The sequence below is a fragment of the Sapajus apella genome, unplaced genomic scaffold (genome assembly GCF_009761245.1).
Source record: "Sapajus apella isolate SASKATOON/1434 unplaced genomic scaffold, GSC_monkey_1.0 scaffold83, whole genome shotgun sequence".
Lineage (NCBI taxonomy): Eukaryota > Metazoa > Chordata > Mammalia > Primates > Cebidae > Sapajus > Sapajus apella.
The window spans coordinates 6,457,561-6,479,622 of NW_022437023.1; the positions used below are offsets into that span (position 1 = coordinate 6,457,561).

Below are 22,062 nucleotides of genomic sequence, written 5' to 3' on the forward strand. Positions count from 1 at the left end.
GAAGGAAGGAAGGAAGGAAGGAAGGAAGGAAGGAAGGAAGGAAGGAAGGAAGGGAGGGACAGAAATCATAGTCCTCTCAAGGAGACAGGGATATATGTGTACTGCTTTTTTTTTTTTTAAATCTATTATACAACCTTCCAATCTCAGACTTTCAGCTTCCAGTCACCAAGAGTCACTTAAGAATAGATACTTAAGTCTTGATCCTTAGCCAGTTACTGAAATGAGTAAGCTAACATAGGGGAGGCACTTAAGCATAGTCCTAACGCATATGGTAAGCACTCAATAAACATTAGCTACTTTTATTGTTATTACACAAGGCTTAATATGGTTTTTTTTGCCCTTATTCTATTATACTTACTCGAACTGTTTTAATTTTCTAGAAATTTGTAGAGTGGAAATACTATTTCTTCTGAAAGTTTTAAATACTTATTTATATATTCTAAGCCTAAGGAAAGCTTAGAAAATGGAAGACTGCAAGGAACTGCTCAAAGGAATTTACTTTAATACACCTTAAAATAGAGACAACTTAGATGGGAAATAAATTTGTTCTTATTTGTGTTTTCTATTATATTGAATAAATATTCTCTCACTATTCATATCTATACATGCTTGAAAGGTTTCTATTTGCTTTCATATGTTTCTTCAACTTAACAGGTATTAGCAGAAGTCACAGTAAGCGCTCAGGCTTCAGCCAAAATTAAAAATGAAGTACAGGAGGTAAAAGACAAAGCCCAAAAAATTGTGGATGAAATTGATAGTGAAAAAGTAAAAGCTGAGAGCAAACTCGAGGCAGCTAAACCTGCATTGGAAGAAGCAGAAGCAGCCCTGAATGTGAGCAGTGGATTGTTATCCTTTCCAACACGCGTCTAGAAGGCATTGTGTTTCATTATATGAAATTAAATAACCAGAAAACTGAATTGAATTCTTAATGCGATTGATAATCTAAGTCTGGAAACAAATGTGTCAATTCATTCAGTTTTCTAAGTTCTAAAATTTTTTAAAGTCCTCACCTCTTACATTATTTTCATCCCACAAATTAGCCTTCCTGAAAACTGAGAAATAATGCTAGTTGTTAATGGCCTAAAATATGAGAAATTCAGATTACATAGAGAGCCTGCTCAGTTTCTCCAGCATCCCTTCCAGATTATGTCATGACCCCTTTAAAAATCTTCCTGTGGCTCCCACTGCTCTTAGGATAAAGTCCTGAGTTATACATCCACAGCTGTGAGTCAAAAGGAGCACAGCTTTGGAGGCAGGCAGACCCGCCATTCACCTCTATGTATAACACACACACATACACACACATATGTGCATGTATACATATGTATGGATATATACACACATATATACGCATTTATATATACATACTGCTAATACACACACATATACGTATGTAGGTACACATGTATATGATCTGGAGTATATTAACTTTCTTGAGTTTCTATGAGGATTATAATTTCTCATTGATCATTAAAGAACAAATGTGAGCATTAAAACTAATTAATATAAAATGCTAGGTACATAGAGAGTGCTCAACAAATATTAGTGCTTCTGTTCCTGTTGATGACCTGGCTCCTGACTATCTCTTGAACTTGGTCACTTATCATTTTGTCCCTAAACACAATGTGATCCAGTCATACAGAAACATGTATAAGATTCTGGAAGAATGGTCAGGGTCTGTTACCTTTAAACATGCCTCCTCCTCTGCCAAGAATGCTTTTCCTAACTTTCATTGCCTAGAGTCATTCTTCAAATCTGGGCCCAGACCTCACTCCTCCCAGAAACTTTTCAGTTCTTCTAGGCCTTCCTTTGTTTTCCCGTCACTCACATGCTTCTGTCATGGCAGAAATCTTTAGGTAGAGTAATTGTATTTTCTTTGCCATTTTTAGGAGTTATGAGGACAAGACTGTATTTCTTTGTTTTGTTTTATATGGGAGAATGCCTGCAACTGTTAAATGAATGAATAAATCTATGATAATCATTTAATAAAATTTTCACAATGACCAGGACATATTCTGCACCCCTACTTCCTTTATGGGTCTTACTATAATGTACAAAAGGGAGAGATCATCGAATCAAAGGAGACTTAGAACAGGTTATTGATCATATGGTCTCCCAGACTTTGCCTTGATGGTCAGGCAGTGTCTTAATCCAAACCCAGCTCGTGGATAGAAACTTTCAAAAATATTTTTGTGAGCCATATATTATAGTAACTTCTCATGTCTCCTTCTAATTCCTCCCCTGCCAGAGACAGGGAAGCCCTTGAAATGAAGGCTGAATGTGAGGTTTCTGATATTCAGGGCTTTGTATCCTCTCTCCATATCTGCACATAATATAGACCCTTGGCTTTGAAGATGCAAGTTATCTAAATGTTACATATCAATGGGACTTATTAACAGAGGTCTGCGATGGCAGTACCTAGCAGTGATAATTTAAACCAATTTGTTGGGAGCAATGGGGAAAAAAAGAATACATACAAACAAACAGACAAACAAAAATACCAAAATAACTATGAAAGAGCCACTAAGCAAAAATCTTGGAACTGGGAGAAAATATGTTTTAAAGTTTTCTACCTTAATTATTTAAAAGTACTAGATTTCCATATAACTATTAATACCATTCAACAAAAAAAGTATTAATTCCTGATCCCAAATACAGACTATCAAGCCAAATGATATTGCCACAGTCAGGAAACTTGCAAAACCACCACATCTTATTATGAGAATCATGGACTGTGTTCTGTTGCTATTTCAAAAGAAAATTGACCCTGTTACTATGGATCCAGAAAAACCTTGCTGCAAGCCATCATGGGGAGAGTCATTGAAGGTAAGTAAAATCCGTCTTTGTAAATCCTATGAGCTGCATGTAGACCAGCTCATATAGACCAGCTCATATCAATCTGCTTCATATAGACCAAACTGGCAGACAATAATTGATCGTTGTGTATTGAAAAGTTTGTCTTACACTGTTTCACCTGAAATGTAAAGAGGGATAGATGTTAAAGCCGAATGCCTTCTTTTCATGAAATCTTTCCAGAATCAGTGGCTTGTATGGGCACAGCCTTGGAGTCAACCCAGCCCAGTCTTCAAAAAGAGGCCTGTGTGGTTGGTGGCATTCAGATGCACTTACCAGAAAGAAAACTGCATAGCTTTTCTTCTTTACTCTTTCCACATGGAATCCAGAAGACAATTTGTGATTTACAGATTTAGGCTGGCTACTGTCAATAGTCTCAATTTGTATATTTAGAGCAAATCGAATGTACTTCTTTGAGAAAATTCAATTTAGAAGTACATATTTAGAAGAAAGTGTTTATTTTCTGCCAGAACTTACAGGTTATAATACTATTTTTCAGTTGATGAGTGCAACAGGATTCCTGTGGAACCTTCAGCAGTTCCCTAAAGACACTATAAATGAAGAGACTGTTGAGTTACTACAGCCATATTTTAATATGGATGATTATACTTTTGAAAGTGCCAAAAAAGTCTGTGGGAATGTGGCTGGTCTCCTGTCTTGGACACTTGCGATGGCAATATTTTATGGCATCAATAGAGAAGTGTTGCCTCTGAAGGTAAAAGTTTCCCTCCTTCTCCCAGTAAATCAATGTTTCATAAAATCAATCATCAGTATTACTGCTATTAAAAGACAATGCATAGTTTAGACCAATAAAGGTAGATGTCCCTGTTACCAAATTTTTCTTTTTTCTCTATGTCCTTTCAAAGTTTCTCCTTCTTTTTTGTATCTGTTACATGTTTCTTGACAATGCAGACAAGCAACTGAAACCAATGTGTTAACTTACACAGGAAATGAATTTCTTGGGAATAATAATCAAACTGTCATAAGAAGAAAAACTTGCCATCTTTTTGAAGTTTGGAGATTAGGTTTGGAGGTTGAATTTGATTACTGTATTTCAAACAAAATTTATAAAAACTAGGTTCGACACCTAGAAATGTTTTAAATTTCAAAGACAGAAAGAGAACCTTACATGCAATCTAAGAAACAATCAAAGAAAACCTAAAAGGTTGTTTACAAAGAACAAAATAAGATGTTGCAGATTTCCCACAACCCTAAATACTAGAAGATAATGAAAAAAACATATGCAGAGTTTTGAGGAGGAAAATGCTGAGGTCCAAGCATTCAGTAATGGGGAAAGCTGATCTTCATGTATGAGGGAACAGAATGATATTCTTAGGAGTGCAAGGATTCGTGAAATGTATTACTCAGATATACACTGCCTCCAGGGACCCATCCCAATCCCCCACCCCCACAAAGCTAAAAGTATATAAGTGGTTGCTCTGTGGATTGGATAATGATGAGCAGGTGGGCAGGAGGTTACTGTTTTTCATAATAAGACTTAGAGAAATGGCTGCCTCTTTAAAATCTGTGCATGAGAAACTTTGAGAAAAATAGAAAATCAATTTAAAATACAAAGTTTTAACAAACAGAAATGATAGGAAAAATATAGAAAACACACTCAAAAAGATTCTAAGGGAGGAATCTTACAGTAAATGTAGAATTTAAGAAAAAGAAAACATACACCCGCATTAGAGTAGGACTATTCTTTATTGATAAAAATTATGATTCATAGTGAAGACTTAATTAAAATTATGTGTCATGCAATAAATAAGGTAGTATCAAATTATACAAACCAAACCCGTTAGTATTTTCAGTTGAAATTAACAAAAAAATATTTGTAATTTGAGATTGTGGCACACACTGTCAAATTAACAAAAAGAATATTGTAATTTGAGATTGTGGCTACCCCGGTAGGCATGGGGCAGCTTCTTGGGTGTGCACACAGGGTCTTGTGTTAATGCTCTGCTGTTGCCCTCCTCAGATTCTTAATAATTTTTTTAACAAGGGGTCCCACATTTTTGTTTTGTACTGGGTCCTGTAAATTATAGAGCCAGTCCTCAGTAGGCATAAATTAATAATTATATAGAAATTTTACATGATATTATTTTTCAGGTTGAATAACTACATTGGACTTTCTTCAGTGTAAACAAAGAATATGAAGTTATTTCTTGAGTACAAGAAACATTTACAAAAATTGATTAAATTCAATGCCAAAAAAAACCTTGATTAAATTCCCAAAAGCAAAAAAAATAAAAAAGAAAAAAAATCCTGCGGCCTCATTCTCTGATTATAAGCAATAATATTGGAAAGTTTACATGAAAAAGAAGTCCGTCGTTCCTAATTAGAAAATGATGAAAATAAGCTAGTTACCAAAGCTTTCATGATATGGACAAAATGGTACATTCTTGGCCCTCAAATGGATCAAAGAAACTAAACAGTACACTTAAGAGTTAAAGTATATACTCACTTATAAGCATACATACACACAAAATTTAAGGAAAACAGAATAGAGCTAATAAAAATAACATTAAAAATTAGGAAAGAGAAAAGCAGCAGAATTAATGAGCAAATCTAAGAACCTACGCTTTGCAAACAAAACAAAACAACAACAACAAAAAACAAACTCTAAGAAATTTTCCTGGAAAATCTAATCAAGAAGAAAATAAAAACAAATGAAAATAGAAAGATAAACTCATAGAATTCTAGATGTGAAGATTTAAATAATTACAAAGCATTTTTTTTAGGAGACAGGATTTCACTCTGTCCCCCAGGTCGGAGTGCAGTGATGCAATCATGTCTTACTGTAGCCTTGAATTCCTGGGTGTAAGCAATACTCCTATTTTGGTCTCCCAAAGTACCAGGATTACAGCTGTGAGCCATTGTGCCAGGCTGCAAATATTACATAGTTATATGTCAATATATTAGAAAATCTAAATGAATAAAAGTTTTCTTGGAAAAGGAGCTAAATTCAAATGAACATTAAGAAAGAAAATAAGAAAGGTATCAAAGAACTTCTACCCCAGGGGGGCTTTGGGTCTAGATTACTGATTATTTGAAATTTACAAGACACAGATCATTATCATGTTGTAGAACTTAGAAAAATATGAGAAACTACTGTTACAGTAATTTTGCGTCGAAGAATCTTTCAATGTTTACATATCCAATAGTATTTATCATAACACTATTTGCAATAATTAAAAATGGGGGGGGGGTGGAGAAATGTATACAAGCAGGAAAAAGGTTAATTATGATACATTCAACATGTAGAATATCAGGTAGTCACACAATTAGTGTTCATGAAAAAATAGTGAAGGACACGGGAACTTCTTGAAATGAAATGAAATGAAAAATATCAAAATGCCAATTATCAACTTCCTAACACAATATTCACAGGTTATATCTGAGTAAAATCAGGGTAACTTTTGTTCTCCCTCCTATACATTGCTGCATTTTCCATGTTTTCTTATTGAGCATTAATAATTTAAAAAAACTTTTTTGAGACGGAGTTTCACTCTGTCACCCAGGCTGGAGTGCAGTGTTATGATCACAGCTCACTGAAGCCTCGACCTCTAGAGCTCAAGCGATCCTTCTGCTTCAGCCTACAGAGCAGCTTGGACTACAGGTGCATGCCACCACCCCCAGCTAATTTTTACATTTTTTTGTAGAAACAAAATCTCATTATTTTGCCCAGGCTGGTCTTGAACTGGGCTGAAGTGATCCTTAACCTCCCAAAGTTCTGGGATTACAGGCGTAAGCCACCGCACCTGGCCAGTAATTAAACATTTAAAAATAATGAAATAATCTCCAAGACGCCCTGCTTTCCCAGCTGAAGGCTGGAAACAGATGAGCTCGAAACTGAAACAGATGAGCTTGAAAGTCCCATCTAGTGCAGAAGTTATGTAATTCGGGTTATCTGCCAATTACAATCATGACTGTTTCGTGCAGCTAGTACAGTAACCACATCTTCTTTTTAGGCAAACCTGGCCAAGCAGGAAGGCCGGTTAGCAGTTGCTAATGCTGAGTTAGGGAAGGCACAAGCCCTGCTGGATGAGAAACAAGCTGAGCTGGATAAAGTACAGGCAAAATTTGATGCAGCAATGAATGAGAAAATGGTGAGATTACATATACAATATTCCCCAAACAATGTACTGAAACTTTACACAAGTACGTGCTATATTTAGAAATGAGGTAAATGGTTATAATGAAAAAACGTTGGCCGATATGCTTACCTGTTCTGGATCTTTGGCGCTAAAAATTCTTTATTGTGTTTTCACTGCTCAAGTTGTACTGTCACTGATTTGAGGGTTAGAAAACTGAGATTAAGATCCAGCACAGACGTTTGTTAATTGTGTGGTTTGGGGCAATCTTCCTAGCTCTGTCTGTAAAATGGGAATCCTAATATGACCTCTTGAGTTAGGTTGTAAGCAGTGGTGGTCTGGTAAATGTTCAATAATCTAGCGTGCCATATAGGGAGAGGAAAGCCTGGATTTGTAATATTGTCTGATTTCTGTGGTGTAAATGCTTTCATCACTGGCAATTTTAAACTACCAATGTAATGCCACTGAGCACAAATTTGGGAGAAGGTGCATGGCGACACACCATTGTATACTATTTCCACCATGCAGATACAACGGATTTAACCTCAAGAGCATAGAGAATATTAACATATGAATAATCAGGAAGTAATCTTTTGTTACTTATTACCTTTGCTTTTAATATAACTTAATTGTAAGCTTAGTTTAATTTTTAATAAAGCCTGTGTTTAACACCAGCTCACAAATACTCTAAAAATTTAACAATTGGCTCTTACGTGTTGGTACAAGCCGGCTGCTGCTTGCTACTGTTGTCTGGGATTTTTCCAGGAGAAAATACTTTGTAAATGGCAAAAGAACTCAGGTTTATTATTGAATCCAAGATATCGAAATGGCAAATCTTATTGATTTGATTCTGTTTTGAAAACATTCAATAGAAATACTGTTTTAATGTATCTGATTAAAAGATAAATTATATGATTTGGATTATGTCTTACAAAATTGCTTTCCTTGAAATTTCACGAGGTAAAATCATGATACTATGAATGATCAACATTTAATATGTGAAGTTTCATGCACACTGTATTTTTAGATTATTTTGCAAATTAAGAAATTCCCCCATGTATTTTTATGTGTGAATAAAATGGATATTTGTGTTAAGCACTTAAAAAGATTTTTTGAGACATTCTCCCATTATGGCTGCAGGATTTGCTTAATGATGCTGATATGTGCCGGAAAAAGATGCAGGCAGCTTCCACTCTTATTGATGGCCTGAGTGGAGAAAAAGTCCGATGGACCCAGCAAAGTAAAGAATTCAAAGCTCAGATTAATAGGTGGGAATTTGGGTCTTCTTCATAATCACTCTTTCTTTGTGACATTAGAGACCGTAAAGTCCATTTCCATGGTTAAATGCTTTCTCCTTCGTTTCCATATGTTCATCTCTGAATCCCATCATTTATGACAGTGCTTACAACTTAAAACATGCACTCTCATGTGAAATACTCTAGAGAGTGAAGAAAATTTTGTGAAATATTTTACATCTCATCTGTGGCTCAGCATTGTGGGTTTTCGGTATGAGAGTGCTTTTGATATTGTTTGGATTTGCCAGAGTCATCTAGATGCTCACTCCAGTTCTCTATGCTTCACCTCAATGATTTTGAAAGTGTGGATCAGTGGTTTGTCTTAAATGCAAGGCTAACTTCTGCTGGTATCTGTTGGTGTCCTTAGAAAACAGAGAGGGGAACGAGAGAGGAGCAAGAAAATGGCAAAATAAATAAATAAAAAGGGAGGAGGAGGAAAAAGTGGTTTAACACAAGACTGAAATCTGAACAAGTCCAAGGCACAGGATGAGGGGAAGATACTTCTCTCACAGTACCAAGGCTCAAGACCTGTAGGCTTCAGGAGGACACCTTCTTTCTTGCTTCCTGACCACCCCACATGTGACCACTCCCACCCACTTTTCGGTTTTTGGGCTCCACTTTGCATGGGTCTTTTCCATGCCTGGCAACCAAGCATTACGCAGGGGCAAAGAAGGATTTCACCCAGTAAGAAAGCAAAACTGCACTGTGACCTCTCAAACGACTTAATGGAAGAGCTTAAAACATGTCAGGTGACTCACTTTGTGTTTTTTCTTTACAGACTTGTAGGTGATATTCTGCTGTGCACGGGATTCCTTTCCTACCTTGGTCCTTTCAATCAGATATTTAGGAACTATTTGCTTAAAGATCAGTGGGAGATGGAGTTGAGAGCACGGAAAATTCCTTTCACAGAAAACCTGAATCTTATTTCAATGTTGGTGGATCCTCCAACTGTAAGTTTTACCTTCCCCATAATATTTGAATTTCAATCTCACTTTATTTCCTACTTACTAAGAAGCCCAGGTTCACCTAAGTTTTTCTTTTTTCATTTAACTGGAAAGATTGTTTTGAAAGTGCTTGAGAGTTTTTAAAAAAGAATTTTCTTTGTGGTATAAACGTTCCTTTGCGTTTTAAGTAATCTTGCTTCCAGATTAAGACCAATTGCATTGCTGTGTACCGAGAACCAGCTTGGCCATAGAGATCCCCACCCAGGCAGCACTGAAGGAATTAAGTAGCAGACACCCAGATAGAACAGCAAACCAGGGGACCAACAGCCTTCCAAGCTGAGAGCCTCAGGATGCTGACAGCATTCCAGGCTGAAAGCCTCAAGCAGACTCTGACTCACACATTTATTCTCTCTGAACAGGTTCTGATTATTAACAAACAGATGTTTGGTATTTTCTCATAACACAAAAACATACCAAGTAGGCAACTGGTGCCTGCTTACCACTGATCACAGACAGATTAAAAAGTATTCTTCATGAGGAAGCCACGGGGGCAGGCTCAGATGTCCTGCGCTTAAAGAATTGTTTTAACCAGTGTATGATATTTATGTATTGTCCCAGCCACTTTAGAACGCCCTAAGTAGTTTTCTACTTGTGGGGGTGGTGGGGGGGGTGGTGGCTAGGTTTTCCTTGTCACTATTCTTAGCACACAATATATTTTATCAAACACTCAGCATTTCTCAGCAATCATACACTCAGCATTTCTTAACAGCTATGAACTGAAAGATCATTTGAGAGTTATAGGCTTGCTAATGCTGGGCTCTTCTTATAACTCTTCATTATTTACACCACTCTTGTGAAGTCATACTCTCTTTCAAACATTTAGGCAAATGTAGGCATGATCTATGCTTGTATTAACCTTATTTTTGTTTGCTGTCTTTTTTAGTGTCTAATGACACAATAGCATGTTCTGTTGACCCTAAATAATAGCAAGTCCTTTCATACTAACCTTCCTTGCTGGGAATTTGATGCCACTGTCAATTTCCAGTATATCTTGCAGAGCTTCTGTGGTAATAAATGCTTTCCAGGCAATTTGCATTCATGAGTTCCTTTTCTGATTTGCAAATCTGCTCTCCAGTTGCTGTTTCCTTAGGGGATGCCAGGCTATTAATTTCATGTTATCTGTATTTAAAAGTTAAAAACTAATCTTTTCCAATTCAAACATCGTTGAATTCATCCTCACTGGGCACTGGTGAAGCAAAGTGGGCCAGAATATTCTTTATTAATCATGGCCTTTGGAGGTACTGGGATAATTTAACAAAGGTGGAGTCTGGTTGGTTCATTGGATCTCTGATTTTTATTTTATTTTATTTTATTTTATTTTATTTTATTTTATTTTAGAGGCAAAGTCTTACTCTGTAGCCCAGACTGGAGTGCAGTGGTATGATCATAGCTCACTGCAGCCTTAAATTCCTGGGCTCAGGTGAACCCCCAGGCCTCCCAAAATTCTGGGATTATAGACATGAACCATTGCACCTGTCCTGGTGATTTTATTGATCACGTGGCAGGAGGCTGGCAATCCACGCTAAATTTGCAGATGGAAATATTCACAAAAGTGTCATTGATGAGCTCTTGCCAATATAATAACTCATCTAATTTATCTCCAATTATGCAATTACCCATACACCAGGTAGGCAGAACTAAAGGGCAGGAAAGGGAAGCAATCGGGAGCTAATTGCTTGGGACTTATCTTCTTCTCTGACATCTCATTATATTTAATATGTCCATTAACTCCAAATCAGGTTTAATATGCAATCAATTTACTATGTTTCCCCTATGTATGAAAATACAATGTAAAGGGATAAACCTTGTCTTAGGTCATTATAGAAGGTATTCATTACATTATAAATTTTTTTTTTAAGTGAATGTTATTGGGTTCACATTTACAAGTTTGCTTTTTTCAAAGTACAAGTTGCATAGTCTCAAAGGGAAAAAAGTCCAAATTTTAAATTATTTTACTTTACGGTACTTTTAATTATTGAGAGCATTCCTGTTCCCCTTTGAATGGTGATATTAATTTCCTGTTGTTCAGATTGGTGAGTGGGGGCTGCAGGGATTACCAGGAGATGATCTCTCAATTCAGAATGGCATTATTGTGACAAAGGCCACCAGATACCCACTCCTCATAGACCCACAAACTCAAGGCAAAACTTGGATTAAATCAAAGGAAAAAGAAAATGATTTGCAGGTATGTAGCATTTGGTGCATGGGAAAATAATCTTGAAATCATGAAACTTTTTCAAAATTTCAGTTGAATCTGCAGTCATAAAGTTGTCATCTCCATGACAAATGTTTGCTAATTCACACTCTTGAGTTTTGTAACAGCAATTTGGGGTGACAGCTCTGATTCTTTTCTCTTTTGTACTCTCTTTGGATCCTCCCTCCCCCTCTCTTTGTACACTTCCCTGAGACCATTGCTTTTGCTAAATTTGAATGTGGCTTTTGTTCTGGGCTTTGGGTTTGAGCTTATCAGAAAGTGGCAAACAGAATATTGAGATCCCTCAGTTCAAGAGCATTCATGTCAACCTTGCTCAGGGTCTTGGTGCTGTGTAGCTTACTGAGTCTGTTTTTGGGGCTGGCATCTAATAAGGTGTTAATTTTAAGGTAGGAGTAGACAAGGGCAGGACTCTAACATTCCTGATTCCCTTAGGGATTCTGTTATTATTAATATTTTAATTCAACTACCAAGGTGGGATATTCAGTGTTCCCAGAGTTAACCTACTTGCTTATACTATTTCTGCTAACCAAATGTCTTTCTCCAACCTCCACTTATATCCCAGATAAAAATCTCAGTTATTCTTCAAAGTCCACATCCACCACTACCTCCATCAAGATTTTTCTGTGTGCCCAGCTCAATATAGCCTGTTCTGAATCCTCACAATGTCTTGTTTGCACTTCTGTTGTGGACTTCGAATCTGTCTTAAATTGCTGTCCTTTGCACATTTATCTTTTACTTCTACTGTACCATGAACTCCTTTTTGGCCAAGTTTTATTCATCTGTACATGTTCTGCACTGCTCTTTTTGAGTAGGAATTCTGATATTTATTGAATTTAAGTGTATTAATCAAAGTGTGTCACCATTATGGAAAAAAAGAACCAGGAAAATCTTGTGGTCATCTTGATAGGTTAAAAAAAAAAAAAAAAAAAGCACTTGGTAAAATTCAATGCCCATTCATGATAACATTTCCAGCAAACTGGGAGGGATCTTCCTTAATCAGATAGAGTTTCTTTTTACAAAAAGCCATAACAAACATCATATTTAGTGGTGGAATATTGAAAGATTTCCTCCTGAGATCAGTGCTTCTCATGCAAGTGGATACAGCCTAGTGCTGGGAAGCATACCTAAGTACCCTACCTCATCAATACTCCAGAACACAATATGTCAGTCTATGTTTACTGAAAAAAATCCAGGGAAATCCTAGAATGAACTAAGCCGTGTAAACAGAAGAGAATAGATAAAAGAAGTAGTGTTCATTTCCACAGAGCTTCTTAGTAGCCACATTTTCAGGAGTGCACAAATGTGGTATACCAGAACACTTCTGTTCTTAGTTTCTGTAGCCAGGTCAACTATAACTTGTCCCTGGCCCCATTCCCCTTGACTCCCCTGGCTGTCAATCTCCCTGCTAATCTTATTCCTAGAACCTTGCCTACACATCCTTAGCTCAGTGCAATCTCCTGTATCACTTGGCCATGAATGCTGCTATTTTTTCTCACCATAGCTTTGTCTCTCCATTTCAGGATTACATTCACTGATGGTTTTCAGTAATGTCCTTCCTGATGGAACCCAGTCCTAGGAACCTTCTTGAAGGAACAGAAATATGCCTGAGACATTTGCTTATTTTAAAAGCCATCTACTGCTGAGGTGGAAACAGATCGAATTGTATTCTCCTTACTCAGATAGCATTATTTTCTGAGTATGTGGATAAGCACATGTACAAACACATGCAAACAAAAAACAAAGCATGCTTTATATGCCCAGGGCTGTGCTCAACCTTGACAGCTTTGCCAAGGCTACCTTCAGTGCCATGTCCAGGACTTACAGCTCTGACTTGTGGAATGAGAATGCATTTACCAAGCCTCCCTGTCAGGAATTCATTGGCCACCTTGTAAAGACCCAATACCAGTCTTCGTGCAGGTGAATCAGGCTCTGGTGGTAGCTACCACAAAGTGTTTCACAAGAAAAATCAAGTGAAACAAACCCGAAATTATAATTCTAAAATATTATTTCAAGTTTATAAAATACATTGAGGATGATTGAAGATAATTATCTCCTTACTTGGGAAAGAAATCACAAAAATAGAACTTACCCCTTGAGAAATAAAACAGGATATAAGCAAATATAGTCCTACTGGTGCTTTTCTTCACCTTGTTTATTCAGTTTGTTAAAGCTCTTTGTTTAGATTCATTTACTTTATTAACTTATCAGAAGGCCTTTACAGCACATTATTTGTATAAAGAAAGCTATTTATCCAGGGAAACAACTTCCTTTATGTGTGAATCTTTTTTATTTATTTTTTATTTTTTAGATGGAGTCTTGCTCTGTCATCCAGGCTGGAATGCAATGGTGCAATTTTGGCTCACTGCAGCCTCCGCCTTCCAGGTTCAAGCAATTGAACCTCAGCCTCCTGAGTAGCTGGGCTTACAGGCATGTGCCACCACATCTGGCTAATTTTTGTATTTTTAGTAGAGACAGGGTTTCAGCATGTTGGTCAGGCTGGTCTCAAACTCCTGGTCTCAAACTCACCACCAAGGTGGTGATCCACCACCTTGACCTCCTGAAGTACTGAGATTACATGTATGAGCCACCGTGCCTGGCCAAAAATTTTTTTTTTTTTTAGTTATTTCCTTTTTAATCAAAACAGGACAAAAGTAGGCTGAATTAATTTTTACATTTTATATCTTCTTTTTATCTTAGTAATTGAGAGAGCTATATTTAATTCTAGTCTCCTAATCACCTGTTGTCCCAGTGGATTCTTCCTTGTGTCTTATGATCTGCACCCACAATAGCGTAAGGTATTAGTTGGATTCGGAAGATAGGATACAAAAAGTTGAGAAATGAGCCTTTGGAAATCACAATTAGGCAGGGGGCAGGGAGGGATCCTAGGCGAAGTAAGAGTTTAAATCCAATTGGTTCATGCAGAGATCAACCAGTATAGTATGTCTATTTTAACTAATAACAAACACATCAATTTAAACATGGAGGACCTAACCAGGAATTCAGAATTTTAGTTTTAAAAAATGTAAGCATATATAAAGTGAATGTATAGTCTTTTAGGTTGACTTTATAGAAAGTATTAATTTTTTCCCAGTGCCAATAGGAGACAGAATACATGGATAGACCCTCAGTGCGACTCAATACATCGTTTCTGATATTCTTTCGTTTACTTTTTATCACTTGTTCATCTCATAGGGGTCTTGAGAAAATAAATGAATATCCAAATATGCAAGTTGCTTTGCTTTCTCTGAGCAATTATAGCTATATAAGTTTGAAAGAATTTATCCTTGACTATTCTCTTCCGTCTGTCAGGAGCAGAACCCTGACATTCCATAAAAGCAATGCCCCTTGCTGCTTCTCTTTTGATTAGAGAGACCCCATTACACATCCAGACTCCATTCAACAAAATCATGACTCGCCATGTTTCAGAAATTAATTTTCGTGTGTTGCTTTAATTTTTTAAGGTAAGCATTCCTATATTACCCTTAAAATTCTTGGTTACCTGTCCAATAAATCTCTTGGTTTCCCTTAGTGATGGGCACATTGTTCGTAACACTGGTAAACCAACGAGGGTTCTTTCTGTTTAGGTGACATCTCTGAACCATAAATATTTCCGCACACACTTGGAGGACAGCCTTTCCTTGGGCCGACCTCTTCTCATTGAGGACATTCGTGAAGAGCTGGATCCAGCCTTGGATAATGTATTAGAAAAGAATTTTATTAAATCTGGCACGACTTTCAAGGTGAGCTTTGTAAAAAAAAAAAAAAAAAAAAAATTAAGAAAGAAAAGAACAATGGTGACATCTACTTATCTTTTTGAGCATAGCAGCAAATGCAATTTCCTTTAGACAGTAGTACTTGTACATTGGAAAAAAACTATTTCCAAACTGATATGTCAATGTTTCTTTAATTTTTATAGTATATAAAAATTACTGGTGGGGGGCAATATTTTGATAAGAGTAGTCATTTAGCTGAAACTAAATAACATTAAGGAAACACATTGTCTGGTTTTATATATTAGTGCAGCACACAATATATATATATATATATGTTTAAGCAACTCTTGATATGGTTTTGCAAGCCACATATGTATACATTTTAACAAAATAACCCAGGTTTCTTCCCTGGGGAAAATGATATTTTAATAAAGGCTATAGAGATTGATTTGTTCATTTATCTCTTTATTTTCAGTCTACACTCATTGGCTTTGTTGTAAGCAATGGAATATTGTTCTCAAATGTTGGTGATAACATGAATTGTTTTCAATATGTATAAGGGTTTCATTTTTCATTGGTGTTATTCTCTACCTTTCGGTTTCTTTGGTTTTATAACAGCATTTCTGATTGGGTGTTTTTCACTTTGGACAACTTAATTTCATGAATATCATTGAGTAAGTAAAGAATGAATATTTTCTCATTAGACTAAGACAGATTTATTCAGAAAAATTTTCTTCATAATGGAAATCTTTTATATGCCATATTTTAAATAATTCACGCAGCCAAGGTTTATGGAGCATCCAATATATACTTAAGCCTTTATGAGTTTATAGGGGGAAAAATGAATAAAACCCAGTTAGTGTTCTGAAGGTTAGCATCAGTCTATGAGATTAGAGAGTAGAATTTCTCTTTTTCATAAAAAGAAGCTAAGCACAAAATTTTGTTGATTTGCTCGGATATTATGGACTCATTCACAATTTTGAACTGCATTTAAAAAATATTTACTGTATAAGTAAAGAATGTGTATAAACTGTACAATGTGATAATTTGGTATACATATACATTGTATGATGATTACCACAATCAAACTAATTAGCACACCCATCACCATGCATGCTGTACCTTAGATGCCTGGAACTTGTTCATCTTATAATGGAAAGTTTATACCCTTTGACTAATGTCTCCCCATTTGTCCCATCCCCTGTCCCTCTGGCAACCACTGTTCTATTCTCTGCTTGTATGAGTTTGACTTTTTCAGTTCCATATGTGAGATCATATGGTATTTATCTGTATCTGGCTTATCTTATATGCCATATTTAATATGCCAAAGGAGGTTGTAGAATCACTATTCTTGAAGTTCTTTTAAAAGATCCTAGATTTTTATCTGCAGTATGAAGGCATAGTGCCTTACAATATGATGGTGGCCTTTTTGATGTTTTCAATCACATGTAGAATTAAGATTAATCAGAGATTTAAGTCATTTAAAAATTCTATGATGCCACCTGATTTTTAGATAGCAAAACCCAATTTTTTTCCAACATGCTGCAAATAGTAGTGTTGAAGGTAAATGTTACCTTTTTGAAAAAAGTTGGGATTTTTCTTTGAAAATTACATTAACTTTTTCTGTTGTCAAATATGCCTCAGATATATCTATGAAATTCAAAAAAAAATTTCCTAGAAACACAGCAAATTTCCATAGTAGGAAACAGTTTTCTTAACTGGGAGAAAAATAGCTATACTACAGACAATTGATGGGGGTGGTAAGTACTTGCTAAAATTTTAAAGTCAAATCTTAGCTGTAAGTTTTCCTTTATTCACCATTTGTTTTGGATAACTGTTTCATTTGATTTGCTTGGTGTCATTGCTAAAAACATCTCCAGGCAGGACTACAATTCTAAATTCTTCAAAATTGAATAGGCTTTATTATTTGATATCAGTGATTAAAATTTTATAACTTTCCTTCCCAATTTATTCAAGCTTCACAGCACTGACAGGCAAATTCTTTACTAAACTGAACCCAAGTTCCTTTCCCTGTCCTTTAAGCTGTTTTTAATTTTATATGTGAATTTATATAGGTGAAAGTTGGTGATAAGGAATGTGATATCATGGATACATTTAAACTTTACATTACTACAAAGTTACCAAACCCTGCCTTTACCCCAGAGATTAATGCTAAAACTTCAGTCATTGATTTCACTGTTACAATGAAAGGACTTGAGAATCAGTTACTAAGAAGAGTCATTCTAACAGAGAAACAGGTAATCTCTCTCTCAAGGTAAAGAATTTCTGCTTTTAATAAATGCCTAAAATGTATTGAGAAATTGCTAAGTATGTGAAAAAGAAAAAAAATTTGTTAAATCATATTCACCCTTGTTAAAATAAATATTTCTTTTGCAGCCTTAATTCTTGATTCTTGTCAGGAAATCACATTACGCATCTTCTCTCCTACAACCAAACACACACACACACACACACACAGACACACACACACACACACACACCCCTCTTTCTACTTCTGTCTTTAAACCTTTAGGCATACTGACTCTCATATCTTTAGTCCTTGTCTTGGGGACACCTACAAAATTCAATAAAACAATAATTTAGAGAAAAAGAAATTGCTCTGAATGGCTCTTGTTTCCACTGTGGTAGATTCAACTACTACAATCCATAATCTAATGATATAGGGAGCCATACCTTTATTTTTAATTAAATGAAATTTGCACTAAAGCAAGAAATTAAGTCTAACTGAGGGTTCTAATAAAATGAAGAACAACTTAGGACTGGAAGATTTTAAGGAGACTGATGTAAGATTAAACTATTTTTTAAGTTGAAGCTCAGAAAACATTAAGTTTTAGGCATAAAATATAATTGCATAAAAATATAATTTTATGTATCTGCATTATAAAGTACATTTGCATAAAATATGAGAAAGTTTATATCTGTTTAAAGGTAATTAATTTTAGAATTAAAGATTCAAGGCAAAGGCAAGGTTAGAAATAATAAGAGCGGCAAGGCATGAAGTGGATGGGTGAGAAAAAGAATGACAGGAGAGGAAAACAGACAGAGGAGAGAAAGGAGGAGGTGTGAATCCAGGGTTCCACACACAGGAAAGACATCGGGAAATGACACAGGCACCAAAGAAACAGACTCAGTGAAAGGCAACATCCTACCTGGCTCATAGACAGTTCATCTTACGCACAGGCCCTTGAAAGCTGGCCGGTCTGGTGGTGTGAAAAGGTCACAGTCCTAGCTTTGACTCTCTAATTGTTTGATCTTAGTTTCCAACAAACCTGGGGCTTATGCAGTCCAGGAAGGGAATCTGTTCCTCTTCTGCAGCCAGGCAGGATGGCCCTGGCCTAGCAATTCACTGTTCCCATTGTCTCTCAGGATCACATGCTGCTAACTATTGACAGTTAGTCCTTTGTGGTGTAATTGGTGCCGTTGGTTTATTTTGAGATGATTCCTCGCTGGTCTAGATCTCCATGCAGGCTGCACTAACCTCCAGAAGTCAAGCAGCACCACTGTCTAAAGGTCCCCAGAGCTCCCCATACTCACTCTTCTTATTCTCTAGCTTCCCCTTCAAGAGATGTGCTAAGATATACATAGCAGCCTTGCTGGAGAAAAAAAAATGCACATTTAATACACAGGAGGGTCTTCTAAACATTATATTAACCCTCATAACAATCCTACTATTATACCCACATTTTTACAGATGAGCAAATGGACCAAAGAAAATAAGGGTCTTCATCTATAATAGCACATGGACTTTGCAGCCTGTCAAGCCTCCTAGATAAACTTTACAGGTCCTGCTATGAAGTTTAGCAAGAGTCCACTATGCTATGATATCTATTTTTCTATATTATACAAAAAAGGAAGCTAACGTGATTTCATTTTGTCCATGTATTCCTATACTGCCACCCAGGGGTGACCATTTTAATGAAAATGATTAACTCGTTATTTCCTTGCAAATACCGCCACACTCTTCATGACCCCATCAAATCCTGCCACCCTGTAAGTACAATGGCAATAACACTGGTCTTGGAGTTGGACGACAAAGGTAGTAGGCAGTTATAACATACAGCTAAGCTAGTTACTGGCAGAGACCAGCCTAACACCCTTGCTATTCACAGTTCCTATTTCTGGGTCCCTTAGTTTTCCCAAATGTAAAATAAAGAAATTGGACTAAATTCAGCACATTCCAATTTGACAATTATTTATTGGATTGAGTTTCTTCTCTACAAAGCCTCAAGATAAGTACTGTCAATAATACAAAAATAAACAGGACAAGTTTATGCATCTGCCTTCTAGATGCATAAACTGTAGTTGGAGGGAAATAACCTACTGATAGATTGTGATACAAACTATATTAGAGGATGGATGTGGTGCTCACGCCTGTAATCCCAGCACTTTGGGAGGCCAAGGTGGGTGGATTATCTGAAGTCAAGAGTTCAAAATCAGACTGGCCAACACGGTGAAACTCTGTCTCTACTAAAAATACAAAAATTGGCATGGTGGTGCATGCCTATCGTTCAAGCTACCCATGAGGTGGAGGCAGGAGAATTACTTGAACCTGGGAACTGGAGATTGCAGTGAGCACAGATCATGCCACTGCACTCCAACCTGGGCAGCAGAGGGAAACTCCGTCTTAAAACAAACAAACAAACAAACAAAAAACCTAACAAAACAAAACAAACCATATTAGGTATACAGATAAAGGCTGTGCTATGGCTTTTGATTGACTGGTCCAGGAAGACTTTCTGAAAATGGTGAAATTTCTGAAGGAGTTTTCCCAGAAACTTTCCCAAATAAGAAATTTTAAAACAGCTTATTTTAACATAATTCAAAGTGCAACATGTGATTCTCTATAGGATCAGAAAAAAACTGTTGTAAGGAATATTATTGAGATCGGTATCAGTGTTAAATTTCCTGAATTTGAATATTGGACTATGCTTATGTAAGAGAATGACCTGATTCTTCAGAGATTTGCTGAAGTGTTTAGGGGTAAAAGGACGTGACATCCACAAGTGATTCAGCAGAAATAATAATAACAAAAACAATAATGACAATATTAAGTATTCTATAGAGAGATAGTGATAAAGCAAAATGTTATTTGGTGAATCTAGGTGAAGGCTATATGAAAGTTCCTTGTACTAGTCTTGCAAATTTTTTGAATGCTTGAATTTTTTTCAAAATATAATTTTCAAAGTAAACATTTTATGCAACAAAAAAATACCCTGTAAACATTCAAGTTTGCCCCTCTGTAGAAGGAGATACAAATAAAATGGAAAATGGGTTTGTATTGACAACTGACTGCGCCAAACCAGGTACCTGGTGCTCCCATAGGCAGGTCCCAGGCCAAGAGCTCACATTTAATCTGAGTAACCCCTTGGTTTCTTGCTATCAGTGCCTTTTTGTTTCTACTTGTTCTGAATGCAAATAAAGATAGCATTTCTTACAAAAGCAGTATGGAAACAGGGCCAAGAGAACAGGACATGCTATTTATAAACTTCAAGCTGGCAAGAGAGCTTGGGGTAATTGGGCAAAATTATTTAGTAGAATTGTCTCATGCCTGCCAGCGTAAGTACTGTGAAACCTTAATGACAGTGGGCATAATTTTTTAAAAAATTTCCACAGAAACAGAAATATGGATATAGATTTGGCTAATGATAGTAATTTCTTCTGTCAGTCAAAAGGTACTTTGGTTTGAACTTTTAACATTGTTAATAAACACTAGTGAGTTGGATTTGCTGTAATAACTTGTAATTATAGTTCCAATGTTATTTTTTTTTTAATGACAGGAGTTAGAGTCTGAAAGGGTTAAACTTTTGGAGGATGTTACTTTTAATAAGCGGAAGATGAAAGAACTTGAAGATAATCTCCTCTATAAATTAAGTGCCACAAAAGGTATTGTGTTATTAAGAAGTAATAAAATAATGGATTCTGAATAAGATTTCATTTACACTCTTTTCAATGCCCTCATGACTATAGATGTTAGGAAATAGTCATGTTATCAATGCAAAAACAAGCAAGGCAATTTCCATCTGGACATTAAAGAGGGGAGGCAGAGAATCTGATTTTTGAATTAGTAAATAGATACTGAGCATCTGAGAATAACACAATTTTCTTGATATAATTGCTCTCTCCTGAGAAAAGTAAGGGCTCCCGATAGAGCTAGGTAACTCATTATAGGTTAATTTGCTTGCCCCAAAGAAACTAATGTGCTCAATCTATTTTTTTTTTTTTTAGATTGACTCTTTCACTTGACACTGAAATGCAGTTACTGCAATGGGTTATGATACACGTAATCTGCATCAGAGGAGCTTGGGTACCAATGGCCCAGCTTACCCTCGACTTAGCTTGACCTCCCACTTTCGATGGCAAACATAGGTTCTCCTCTGGGCAGCCAAATAATCATGTCACACCCCAATTTGAGGATGTACTCTCTCTGCAGTATATAAGAAGAAAATTTTATCCAAAGAAAATTAAAATAAACAAATATCATATTGTTCTGTAGCAGGCAAATCACAGCAACCTGAATTTTGCTACCTTATGAGCAGTGAATGAATACTTCCCAACTGCATCTTAATCCCTGAATGTTTTTTAAACAAATCTGACCTTCCAGAAATACTGTACCTTTATGGTGAGCTCAGTGAAAAGTCCTTTTATCTGCCGACTTGCACTGCTCCTGCTAGTGAAGTTGTCTGGATGAAGACCTCTTTCCTTGAGGTTAATCCCAAGTTGGACTTCCACATTAGACACAGCATGCCTGTCAGAGTAACTCAGCCCTTGCTGCAGCACTCGTCTGCCATCCAGAATTCTAGCGTAGGCCAGAGTGCTGCTGTTTGCAGATACGGGGACTATTAGCTCGGTACATCCAAAGTGTCT

At 36.4% G+C, this 22,062-nt stretch overlaps 1 protein-coding gene across 1 annotated transcript in view; it reads left to right on the forward strand.

Moving 5' to 3' along the window:
• The window catches only part of DNAH8 (dynein axonemal heavy chain 8), a 353,446-nt gene that overhangs the window by 239,022 nt on the left and 92,362 nt on the right, over positions 1 to 22,062 (forward strand). The window contains exons 67-76 of the mRNA XM_032253336.1: positions 655 to 831; positions 2,659 to 2,826; positions 3,353 to 3,568; positions 6,828 to 6,965; positions 8,091 to 8,218; positions 9,024 to 9,195; positions 11,279 to 11,434; positions 15,049 to 15,204; positions 17,253 to 17,435; positions 20,976 to 21,081. Of these exons, the coding sequence (XP_032109227.1) occupies positions 655 to 831; positions 2,659 to 2,826; positions 3,353 to 3,568; positions 6,828 to 6,965; positions 8,091 to 8,218; positions 9,024 to 9,195; positions 11,279 to 11,434; positions 15,049 to 15,204; positions 17,253 to 17,435; positions 20,976 to 21,081 (1,600 nt within the window). The remainder of the gene's footprint in view (positions 1 to 654; positions 832 to 2,658; positions 2,827 to 3,352; positions 3,569 to 6,827; positions 6,966 to 8,090; positions 8,219 to 9,023; positions 9,196 to 11,278; positions 11,435 to 15,048; positions 15,205 to 17,252; positions 17,436 to 20,975; positions 21,082 to 22,062) is intronic.